Below are 12,505 nucleotides of genomic sequence, written 5' to 3'. Positions count from 1 at the left end.
ATTTAGTTAATAAGAAATTACACAAGAACTTGAAACTATGTTTGTCTGATGTCAAAGTCTATGTTTTTAAGTTTATATTCATTTATCAAGCAAATGTTATTCCATATGCCTTCACAAGTAAGTGATGCAAAGTCGCTGATCTTCAGAATCAAAAAGTTCTTACGCATCATCTGGGGAAGCACTTAACTCTAAAAGCATTATAATGTGCCTTAGTCTCTGCTACATCATGTTTTCTCTGATATTCTGGCAGTGGTATGTCACATCTGAAGGCTAACTAAAAACTATTTTTTACAGTAGGTGTAAGAAATTACTGATTTTAAAATGTAGGGAAAAAAACTTGATTTTTATTCAGAGGTGATATACTAATGTAGCAATTTTCAGCTTAAGACTATAAACCTAGTAATAAAACTCTCAGTATTTATATCCTGCTAAAAGATCTATTTCCAAAATAAAACCAGAGTGCTTCTTTAACAGATTATAATAACTGTTGTGAGATCATCACTTTAGTTACATAAAATCTAAATGGAAGTTTTAATGTTTCTTTTCCAGCTGTATCACAATGTAACTTATTTCCACTAGTGAAGCAACTCCAGTTTCAAAAGTAATTATTATCCATACCCCTTTTTTAGTTTTACTATAAATCAGTGTTAGGAAAAACTGCAAAATGAAATGTTACTACTCTGTAAATTCATACTGGACCATTAAAATTTTAGATAATCTCAAATCCATTACTTTGTTGCCATTTATGATCTTAATATTTAATAAAACATTATAAAGCAGATTATTTTGCTTAGAGAAGAGTGGTTACATAGAGTAGAAATACACTTTGTATAGGAATGCTAAAATAAAATAGATCAAGGGATCAAATTATCAAACTTTGCACGTTTACTACATTTAAAAACCAAAAGAATATATTATTGTGAACTCTGAAATGTTTATTTTAGAAACACGTAAAACTAAAATGAGTATTTTATTCCAACAGCCTACAGAGAAGAAACAGGAAGCTACACGTTTATAGGTGCATATTTGCATAAATATTCTCATCATGATTCTAAGACCCAAAACACCTAAAATAGAGAACATTATATTTTGATTTAAAAAAATATTTAAATTAAAAATTTTTACATGTACAGTGTAAATAAATAACTTTTAAACCAAAAAATAATAAAGATTAACAAAAGCAATATATACCAAACAAAACTATTTTTTACTTTTCAGTTAAATTCTACACACTAGAAAAAGCAGCCTATACTACAGCTTTGCAAAAGTTCTTTAAGTGCTTTTAAAATTAGCAAGGCTGCAAATTCTGTCAATAAATAAATGCAATTAACGTGTTAATAAGCGACAAAGTCTCTAATAGATGACAAAGCAAGCTGAACAGGTTTAGAAAGCTGTCCCCTATTTTTTGGCATCATCATGAAATCTCTGTGACCGACCTACACATTACTTCCAATGTCACCAATAAGGCCTCAGTGTGTACTCCAGGACATACTTTTACATTCTCAGGCAGTTCCTTCAGAGTATTTGGGAGCTTCTGCAATGTCATTATATTTCTAGCATAAAGATCCAATAACCAGTCAGTATGAGCACTAGTGGTTTCCTTATAATTCTGATAAGCCATAAGCAGCTCACTTAGATGAGTTAATCCTTTGAAAGCTAAGGACTCTGAAGACAAACCAAAAATTGAACAAAAATTGAGTAACATCCTACTAAGTAAAAAGGAGCCAAATTCAAGCTGCTGGTGGTAAAAATGTTTTTCTGCTTGTGCATGAAAGTTCTCCACTGTATCTTCTATTTTTGTGATAGCAAATAGTTCTTCCTTGATTTGAGATGATACCACATAATCCAAGGGCAATTCCCCCTTAGAGTTCCTCTGCTGTAGAAGCACTGGGCCTGTGAAAAAGAAAATGCAAAATGTTAAGCGTAATACATTTTGGCAGCTTAACAGCCATATTTTGTCTTTTTTTCCCAAAGCCACCCAGGGTTCAGTTTACAGTTATATTTTGCAGTAATTCATACTGATATAATTACCTAGCTATATATACTAACTGCCTAATAAAGGTGCTTTAGGGGAAAAAAAAAATACCTAGCCAATTGCCTAATGAGGTTTGCCTAAAAGTATATGCCTTAGTTCAATAAATAACATATATGGTGTTTTATATATATATATATATATATATATATATATAAAACTTTGATAAAACTTTATAAATTGTCATCTTGAAATAAGAATATCAGTGTTCCTGGAGGGAATTAACAAAATACATTTATCTTAAATTCTGTATAAGAGTTAAAGATATTTCATAATACCACCAAGAGGAAAAAGTACTGCCCCCTCCCATTGCAAATTGGTGATAGCAGCAGTGCAGAGTGCAAAACTTTGCCCAGAGACAGGACACATTTTCCATTACCCTTGCTTATGTTCAATTTTTAGTAAAGGTAACTGATTCACAAAAAGTAAATATTAAATGCTCTGGGACAAACTCAGATTTCATTTCACCTATGCTAGTTAAACCCATCTAACCATCTACTTACAAAGTACTGAAGACACAATTTATCCCCTGGGTAGTAAAAGATGATATGGGAGGGGCAAAATAACTGTGACTCAGTATTTGGTCACACTGTAAAGAACAGGAGGAGTACTTTGTACCTCTGCCAATCAAGTCCTGTAATTATTTATGCCCTTTGCCATACAAATGTTACAAGGAATGTAAAGGTTTGAGTACTAGCAGACATAACCAGAAGATTCTACCTTACAACACAGATCTCATCAGATCACAGTTGCTAAATCTCTTCATGATGAATCTGACTTGACGACAATATGTAGTGGGGCTTAGATAGACAATGTCCTTCATTCTTAGTATAAAAGATTAACCAGTGATGACATATGATTAATATATAATTTATAGAAAAAATTCTAAAACTAGATTTCATTATGGTGACATTTCCCCCCAAATTTCAAGTTACTTCTGTTTAAAAGAGAAAATACAACAAAATTATGACCCCAAGATACCAGAAGTAAACAAAGTTTTTAAAAACATAAATAAATTTTTAAAATTATTGCTCTCAAGAAAGACTAACAACAAAGAGAGAACATAGTTTCTATAGTGATCATATCAAACCATTCTATAGGTCCAAACTCAGATTATAACTAAGGCAAAGACAAGTCTATATGATTGCCAAAGGACCTTGATAAATCCAAGTACAAACAGATTTCCCTTTCTTAGGACAAAGAACTCATCTGTGTACTATTCTTCACCAAAGGTCCTAAAACAATTCACACTGGTTAATATATAATGCCTTCTTCTTCTGAAAAACTGAACTTAATGCAACAAAGGTTTTATATCACTTAGACCATGTGAAGCAAAGCCAAATACTGGCATGGTATGTCACATTCATGGTTAAGCAGAAAAATAAAACACTTCAGAGATAGAACAGTATGGTTCTGTACCCATAAAATACTAAAAAAAAGTGTAAGAACTGAAAAATATATTGATTATGAAATGGTATAAGTAAAACAGACACACAAAGGCCTTTAGGGGGCAGGAGAAGACTATAAATAACCAAATACACCAAACTACCATGATATACAGCCTTCCTTAGATAGACAAATGAGAGCTAGATATAGATATATAGTAAAGAGATATCTAAATAAAATATACTATTTATTTTCATCCAGAATCAAACAGCTTTAATTACTGGACAAATAGTACAATAGTATTTTTAATGCAAATAAAAGTAACAGGAAATTTATACAAATCTGCAGTATAAGCTTGTAATCACTTTTCCTTTGTTTTTCCTTTTAAAACAGTTTTTCCAAATCAGTTTTGAACATTTTGATATAAAATTTATATTATTCAGTTCAGATATAAGAAGAATATCATTGAACCGGGGGGCTGGGGAAGGGTTTGGAAAGCAGAGATCAGAAAAAGAAACCAGCAGAAAAAGCAGTAGATGAATACTGAGCTCAAGTTACTTCCATCACAAACCCCTACACAACAGTTATCACCATTTGGCAATTCTCCTACTTAATTGACTACAAAATGTGAATGAAGAAAAGGTATTCTAGGATATCTTTTTGTGTAGTCTGTAAAGAAATGACTCATTAAAGAAAAAGAAGAATCACATTAGCAGTTATATACAAGAAGTGAAATAAGAATGAAATATCCACCTATTCACAAATGAAGATTTACATATACTTATTAATAAGCTTTCAGAAATAGCTGGTTTATAGACATTACATACTTTTAAGTAAAAGGATTAACAGTAAAAACCAACATACCCAATTCAAAATATATTCTCGTAACAAAGGTAAACAGGTTTAATTTTATGACACAAGAAATAAATCATTTTATCAAAAGGCTTTTATCCTTACTAAATAAAAGATGCTTATATGCTAGCTGACTTTTCATGTTTACTTTTCATTAAAATGTAATAAAGGCATCTTTCCTTATAGATCTTAAAATATAAAATGCTTTCTACTTCTGAGGGATTCATCAAAAAAACTGGATAATTTATCATAACCCGCTTAGCATAAATGCACTCACCCCCATGCTGGAGCAGCAGCTTGCCAATTTCTACATGTCCGTTTGACAGCGCATCATGCAAAGGAGTCACCCCGTCCACTTGAGTGAGCAGATCTACCTCTGGACAACGTTGCAAAATTTCCTGGACACACACTGTGTTGCCATAGTTACAGGCTTCATGCAAAGGCGTCCAGCCAGCATTGTCTAAATTAGAAATCAAGGCAAATTTTTAAACGGCAAAAGTACGACTTTTGGTAGTGAAGTACTGAAAATCTACTTGTCTTATCAGTGTGACTTCATAAGTGCCTTATATACAAACAGAATGCTTTGATATAAATGCTTAGGGGTATAATATTTCTAATTATAAAAAATAAAATAAAAGACAAACTATTTTAAAATGTTGATGGTGGGGTATGTCACAATATAGATGCCAAAAATGACTGTGCACTCTTCTACATCAGTATGTGATGAATTTCTTGGTTTTGCTACCAACAATACTTTGAAGATGTTAGGTAAATATACTTAAGTGATTTTTAGTAATGCTGAAATTAAACTAATATCACAAATATAAAACACTGAATTAGACAACAAAGATTTAGAACTTACCTTTAACATTGATGTCTATTCCTGGCATAGAGAGAAGAAGAATCAATCTCTCCACTTGGTTATTTATGCAAGCTCTATGGAGGGCTGTTTCTCCTGCCATAAAAAATTAATAGATTATTCCAGAGAAGACAAGATATCAACTAAAGAAAATAATCAAAGGGCATGAACTAGGAGATCTGGCCCCATGCCAGAAAATTATTTATTGAGTTTTCCTTTTGACTGGTTTAAACATCTCTCACATTAGGGGAAAAAAAAAAGAAGGGGGAGGGAACCCCATCCTCTTTATAGAGCCTCTCTGTCAGCAATTCAGCAATGAAATTCTACTGCAAAAGGTTTAACACAGGCATTGTCTCCTCCTAGTTCAAGGTTTAAAGCTTCAGTCCTGCTATAAAACCCCCAAATGATCAGAGAACACCAAAAATACTGGGTTTTACAGCAATAAAAGTTTAGAGTGCAATTGCCCTCTCTTAAATTTATTCATGAACCTACGTTAAATGTATGGCTCTTTTTTATACAGCATTGATAGCTTAATTCAAATGAATGTTTCTGGCTAAGCACGAGTGCCTCTACACACTCAAGTGTAATTCAGAACTTCAAATCCATTAACAGATGGTTTGCTGCTTCTCAATAGGCTGTCTGGCTTGGCTACAGCAGCACAGAGAAGGAGAAATGGGGGAATCTTAATATAAACACACACGCACACACATACATGCACGCACACTCATGCAAAAAAAAAAAAAATCCTTGGTACCACTTAAAGCTGAACAAGAATGAAAAACAGAATGATAAAGTCTTTTTTTGGGGTGGTGGTGGTAGTGTGCAATTAGTGCCTGCTGCCTCAAACTGTCTATATCCCTCTCTGTTGTAAACAAGATCAATAAGATACAAGTAATGATTTGATGTAAGGGGGATTAAAAAAATATTAACTGATTGCTTTGAAAATGAAATACATACTGAATCAAACTCTTTCTTGCTATAAAATACTAAGCAGCACATTTTTCCAGTGTTCAGTTTTTACAGATTATTTCTACAACTTCTACTAAAACATTTCTTTTAAAGGCATTGAAAAGCTTTTGAAGTTTTTCCCTACTATTTCTCAATTCTCTTTCTCCCTCCCAGTTCCTTCTGCTGTTCAGCCTAAAGTCATTCATATTCATTTTACTTTCTGACACAATCAACAAAGAAAAAGGACACTTTTCTGAAGTTAATATCTGAGTTCACATTTAATACATTTTTCATATTTTGAGGCAAATGGGCAGTTGTTTTACATTTGTGATATGCTATTATGAACTTATGCCATGTAGAAATATTATGAAAGCTTGGTACCATAATGATAACATTTGTATGAAAAACATAATATAGGTCATAAACAAGAGACTTAGCAATTTACTTTGGCTGGATATAGACTCTTGGAAGGTATCATAATTTTGAGTTAAAGGGGTACCTAAGTTAAAGAAGTGCTGGAGTGAATTATTACAACGCTATTCTTGTTACTCCATCCCTTAAGGTACTTAGGTTCCAGTATAGTTAGAACCAAAAGCCAAGCACATTTCATAGTCTGGGCTCAATGCCTGGAAGAAAAGAGTCCATATGCTTAACACAGCTATGTAACATAGCCTACTTCTCATTCTTTGTTCACAAAACGTCTAGAACTGAAAGAGATGAAGACTGAATTATACTTTCAAATCACAAGACACTGATCCTCAGCAGCACAGGTTGAGGTGGAATAGAAAAGTAAGGCAGGCAAGTCTGGAATGAGCTCAACATGAGCTACATAGTGTTTAATATTTGAAAAGGCAGGTGGAGAAAAGGGAGAAATACTCTATTACACCAGGTATTAAACATTTTTTTGTATAAATGACAGTTCAAAAAATAATATGCTCTCCAAGAAGGTATTTTCCTGGACCTCGTCCAATATTTAAGGTGAAGTATTCATCAAGTCCAGTGTGTAAAACTTGCAAATACTGACTACAACCACACAAAGTTCCTAGCATAAATTAATTTAAATATTTGGAATACCTTTTAAATTAGTCTTGTGAAAATTTATCTTTGTAACTAAAGAGGGGCAATTCTCCTTGGAACATGACAATTCTCCTTCTGACTTCTTTTTCAATCTTTTTAATGATGAGGAACATTTAGCAAGATTCAGTTCTCTGAAAAGAAAGAATGACATAAGGAAAGCTTGTTTCTCACCAAAGCATGGCAGCACAAATTATATGGTGAGTTAAAAAAAAAAAAACCTAGCATTCTTTTAATTTAAACCCCATTATTCATTCAAATATTTACTGCTTTCTATTTTTATATTTATTTCTATTATTTATATTTATATTTATTTATTTTTTTATATTTATATTGTATAGGAACAAATTTTAATGAATTTTCATTTTATTAACTTTGCACCCCCAACTGACCACCAAAAAGTTTATGAATACTGAACATCAGATAAAGAAGTTGAGACCAAGTAAACCATATTTGGCAGAGAGATTAAAGCAAAATGCTAATAAGATCAAAATTCAGGCCCCTACTTCCCATTCTTATTTTCATATTCTAATCCTATCCTCTTCTTCCCAAAGATTTCAAGTTTTCTGAATTTTGCATGGCATACTTTGAGATGCGGTTTCTCATTTGGGAAGGCTATTAAAACAATTCAGAGTATCTCACATGAACATGCATTCTGAAGTCCCGTTTTTACTATATGTAAGTAGTATTTTAAATTACAGGGAAAAAAAGTGTGGAACAATATTTTGATGAAGAGTTTTACTTCTTTTAGAAAAGAATCTATTTTTTTAATAGAAAGAAAGCATGAACATTGAATTAAAGAAAGTGAAAATGTTGATCATGTGCACTCACAGGTCTAAAACTGAGTTTTCTGCTAATCAGCATAATTCAGACAACATCTCAGATAACCATACGGTTCAAGAAATGCCTAAGAAGAGCTGTACTTGAAAACAAAGCCAAGCTGGTATACAAGCATCACTTACGGTATCTCTGGCAGTCCTTCACCTTGCTTCTGTTTAGCACCATTCAGCATTATTAAGGCCCTTTGAGATTCAAAGCAAGGCCGCAGTCCAATTTTCTTTGGTTTCTGCATCTTTCTAGTCCCACGCACACCAGTTTTCCCCAAAGCTGGCAAGTAGGAATATACCTGTTGCAAAATAACATTATATTGCTTTCTCAACTACAAAAACCTGGAAACAGGTAAGAGAAATTACCTGATTCATTTCACCATTAAATGTAGTTGTATTTTCTTCGTTTCATCAATATGGTTGCCTCCCTAAGTCATGTGAACGTGCTAAAATATTAAGAAAGCTGCTAGTTCCATGTCATTATGTCAATATGACATACACAAGAAGAAAATTACTTTCTTAAAAATAATTTTTTTCAAACTCAAATTTGATGTTCATTTAGGAAAGCTCTTTTGATGAGTCTCATGCTCAACTTGTTAAAATTAATTTGCCTATTTTTAGTATTTATGGTTTACGTACAACTGGGATTTTGTCATTTCCATCTTGGTAATACCTTCCTTTAACAGAAAAGAAATCTGGAATAAACGGAATAAGGAGTGCAAAGGTCATTAAAGACAAGGATTGTTGCAAACAGTATTTCCCCAACCTGACCAATTATTAACAAGTATATTTCTCATTTGTTGAAGAAACTGCTGGAAATAATAAATATCAATAATAGCTAAAGATAGCCAAGATAAAACTCTTTATATGTGTGTAACCTTGGAGTCATTTGCAAATTTTACTTTTTAAATACCATTAAATACTATGTGGAATTTTTTTGGATCACAGTCTTTCCAAAATAACAATGTTAGGTACTGCGGCAAGTGATACAAAGATTCTTGTATAATTTTTCTGTTATCAATTCTTAATTATTCTCAAGTAATTAAAATTTCTATTCAATAATTATTAGATTTTTGAGGTAGAAAACTACCTGCTTTTATATATATTTGAAAGATGTTAATATGCTCTGTACAATTATCAGAATAACTAAGAATATTTAAAAACTGAATGTATAAATTTAGTTCTTAAAAATTAAAAGACTAAAATAGAGTGGCGCTTACCATTTTCTGAAGAGAAAGTGGCTCAGAAGAAATACTAATGGAATTCTGTAAACACAACTTTTTAAAGACTGCCTCTGCAACAAACATTTGAAGCCAGGAGGAGGAAAAGGAAGAAATAAAAATCTCTAAGTCCTGTGAAGAAAAGTCTGTAGAAAACAAGAGAAGTAAATATAGTTATTGCTACACACTATAAAATTTCTTTCCATAGACTATTTCCTCCATGGACTTTATTCATTCAAATGATGATTTCTACACCAGTAAGATTCACCCACAAAATTTTAAACCATGAAAAATAGATAACATTCCTATTCCTTGGTCTTCAAGAGAAATTTTTTTTAATGGCAGATGTTCTCACATTTGAAACAACCATTACTTTTTATTATTTTAAATAAAAGGCTGGAAATTTTATATATATACACATGAATGGAGAGATGACATGTGAATAGACAGTTAGACATGGGTTTTTATCACTATACTTTCCAATTAATGTTAAAGATCTCTTCCCACAACTAGGCTGTCTATAGAAAACTGGAACTTGGTTTTTAAGTAGGCACATTTAATTTGCATTGATTAGTCTTGAGCTGATAGGAAGACATTTTTCCTCCAACCACATCCACAAATCCTATCATTGCAGAGAAGGATGAAAGATAAAGAAGAGAAGTAATGTAAGACACCCTTTCATGGATCATAGCCTGGTTGTGGAGAAGGGCTTAACTAAATGAGACCGTGGGCCATGCCATGCAGGGTCACCCAAGATGGACAGGTCACAGTGAAGAGTGAGAAACATGGTCCAGTGGAGGAGAACATAGCAACCCATTCCAGTCCTCTTTCTATGAGAACCCCATGAACAGTATGGAAAGTCAGAAAGACATGACACCAGAAGATGAGCCCCCCAGGTAGGAAGGGGTCCAATATTCTAATATGCTACTAAAGAAGAGCAGAGGGCAATTACTAATAGCTCTGAAAAGAATGAAGTGACTGGGCCAAAGCAGAAAAATGGTCAGTTATGGATGCGTCTGGTGGTGAAAGTAAAATCCGATGCAATAAAGAACAATATTGGATAGGAACTTGGAATATTACATCCATGAATCAATGTAAATTGGACATGGCCAAGCAGGAGATAGCAAGATTGAACATCGACATCTTAAAGCATCTGTGAACTAAAATGGACGGAATGGGCAAATTTAATTCAGATGACCATTATATCTATGACTATGGGCAAAAATCCATTAGAAAAAATGGAGTAGCCCTCATAGTCAACAAAATAATCCGAAAAGCAGCACATGGGTGAAACCTCAAAAACGACAGAACGAAGTACTAATCCCATTTCTGGGGCAAACCATCCAATATCACAGTAATTAATCCAAGTCTATGCCCCAACCACTGGTGCGGAAGAAGCGGAAGCTGTAGGTTCTATGAAGACCTACAACATCTTCTAGAACTTAACGTCAAAAAAAGATGTCCTTTTCATCACAGGCAACTAGAATGCAAAAGTAGGAAATCAAGAGATAACTAGAGTGATAGGCAACTTTGGCCTTGGAGTACAAAATGAAGCAGGGCAAAGGGTAAGAGTTTTGTCAAGAGAACACAGGGTCATAGCAAACACCCTTTTCCAACAACCCAAGAGACAACTCTACCCATGGACATCAACAGATAGTCAATACTGAAATCAGATTGATTGGGTCCTTTGCAGCTGAAGATGAGGAAACGCTATACAGTCAGCAAAAACAAGATCTAGGGCTGACTGTGGATGCGGAAGATAGTGGAGGAGGAAGACGGGGAGATCACCAGCTTCCCTACAAATATATCAAAAACTCATGAAGATATGGAACAACTCCTACAAAGCAACCTCTAGACGACATCAGAAGACCCCAGGACTCCAGGGGGACAGGCTAAGCTCCCTGAAATGAGAATGCAAGCACAAGTCACCCCTAACAAGAAATCAACACAAACCATTCAACCAACCTTTCCCTCCAAGGGCAAAAAGAAAAAGGAAGAAGGAATACAACCCTAAAGTTGGGGAAAGGAGACCTCAAGTGGGGCAAGTTAGATAAAAAAACAAACAAACAAACAAAAATATGAAAAGACCTAGAGCTGACTGTGACTCAGATCATGAGTTCCTTATCACAAAATTCAGGCTTAAATTGAAGAAAGTGGGGAAAACCACTTGCCTTTCAGGTATGCTCTAAAGCAGATCCTTTATGATATTACAGTGGAGGTGACAAGTAGATTCAAGGGATTAGATATGGTAGACAGAGTGCCTGAAGTATGGAGGTTTGCAACACTGTACAGGAGTCAGTGACCAAAACCATCCCAGAGAAAAAGAAATGCAACAAGACAAAGTGGTTGTCTGAGGAGGCGTTACAAAATAGCTGAGGAAACAAGAGAAGGGAAAAACAGAGTTCAAGATGACAGCAAGGAGAGAAAAGAAGGCAACAGAGGAAAACAATAGAATGGGAAAGACTAGAGATCTCTTCAAGAAAACTGGAGATATCAAGGGAACATTTCATGCAAGAATGAGCAAATATAAAGGGCAGAAATGGAAAGGACCTAACAGAAGCAAAAAGATTAAGAAGAGGTGGCAAGAATACACAGAAGAACTATACAAAAAAGGTCTTAAAGACCTAGACAGCCACGATGGTGTGGTCACTCACCCAGAGCTGGACATCCTGGAGTGTCAAGTCAAGTGGGTCTTAGGAAGCATTACTATGAACAAAGCTAGTGGAGGTGACAGAATTCTAGCTGAGCTATTTTAAATTCTAAAAGATGATGTTGTGAAAGTGCCACAGTCAACGTGTCAGCAAATCTGGAAAACTCAGCAGTGGCCACAGGACTGGAAAAGGTCAATTTTCATTCCAATCCCAAAGAAGGGCAATGCCAAGAATGTTCAAACCACTGCACAATCGCACTCACTTCACATGCTAGCAAGGTAATGCTCAAAATCCTTCAAGCTAGGCTTCAACAATATGTGAACTGAGAACTTCCAGATGTACAAGCTGGATTTAGAAAAGGCAGAGGAACCAAATATCAAATTGACAACATTCACTGAATCATGGAGAAAGCAAGGGCGTTCTGGAAAAAACGTCTGCTTCACTGACTATGTGGAAGGACTTTGACTGTGTGGATCATAACAAACTGTGGAAAATTCTTAAAAAGATGGCAATACGAGACCACCTTACCCGTCTCCTGAGAAGCCTGTATGGAGGTCAAGAAGCAACAATTTGAACTGGACATGAACAACTGACTAGTTCAAGACTGGGAAGGAGTATGACAAGGCTGCATATTGCTGCCCTGCTTATTTAACTCA

The 12,505-nt window shown here is 34.3% G+C and overlaps 1 protein-coding gene across 10 annotated transcripts in view; it reads right to left on the bottom strand.

The window, feature by feature from the left end:
* Positions 1-914: 914 nt before the first annotated feature.
* SLF1 (SMC5-SMC6 complex localization factor 1) overlaps positions 915-12,505 on the bottom strand; it is a 73,483-nt gene continuing 61,892 nt past the window's right edge. For all 10 annotated transcript variants that reach the window (XM_055564919.1, XM_055564943.1, XM_055564914.1 and 7 more), the window contains 6 exons: positions 9,199-9,344; positions 8,114-8,277; positions 7,152-7,285; positions 5,133-5,225; positions 4,548-4,730; positions 915-1,893 (listed from right to left, as the gene is read on the bottom strand). In XM_055564919.1, coding sequence (XP_055420894.1) covers positions 1,415-1,893; positions 4,548-4,730; positions 5,133-5,225; positions 7,152-7,285; positions 8,114-8,277; positions 9,199-9,344 — 1,199 coding nt within the window. In that variant the 3' untranslated portion in view covers positions 915-1,414. The remainder of the gene's footprint in view (positions 1,894-4,547; positions 4,731-5,132; positions 5,226-7,151; positions 7,286-8,113; positions 8,278-9,198; positions 9,345-12,505) is intronic.

Source organism: Bubalus kerabau, chromosome 1 (assembly GCF_029407905.1).
Source record: "Bubalus kerabau isolate K-KA32 ecotype Philippines breed swamp buffalo chromosome 1, PCC_UOA_SB_1v2, whole genome shotgun sequence".
In the NCBI taxonomy this organism is placed as follows: domain Eukaryota; kingdom Metazoa; phylum Chordata; class Mammalia; order Artiodactyla; family Bovidae; genus Bubalus; species Bubalus kerabau.
Note: the sequence above shows the minus strand (reverse complement) of the source record. Positions and strands in the feature narration are given on the sequence as shown.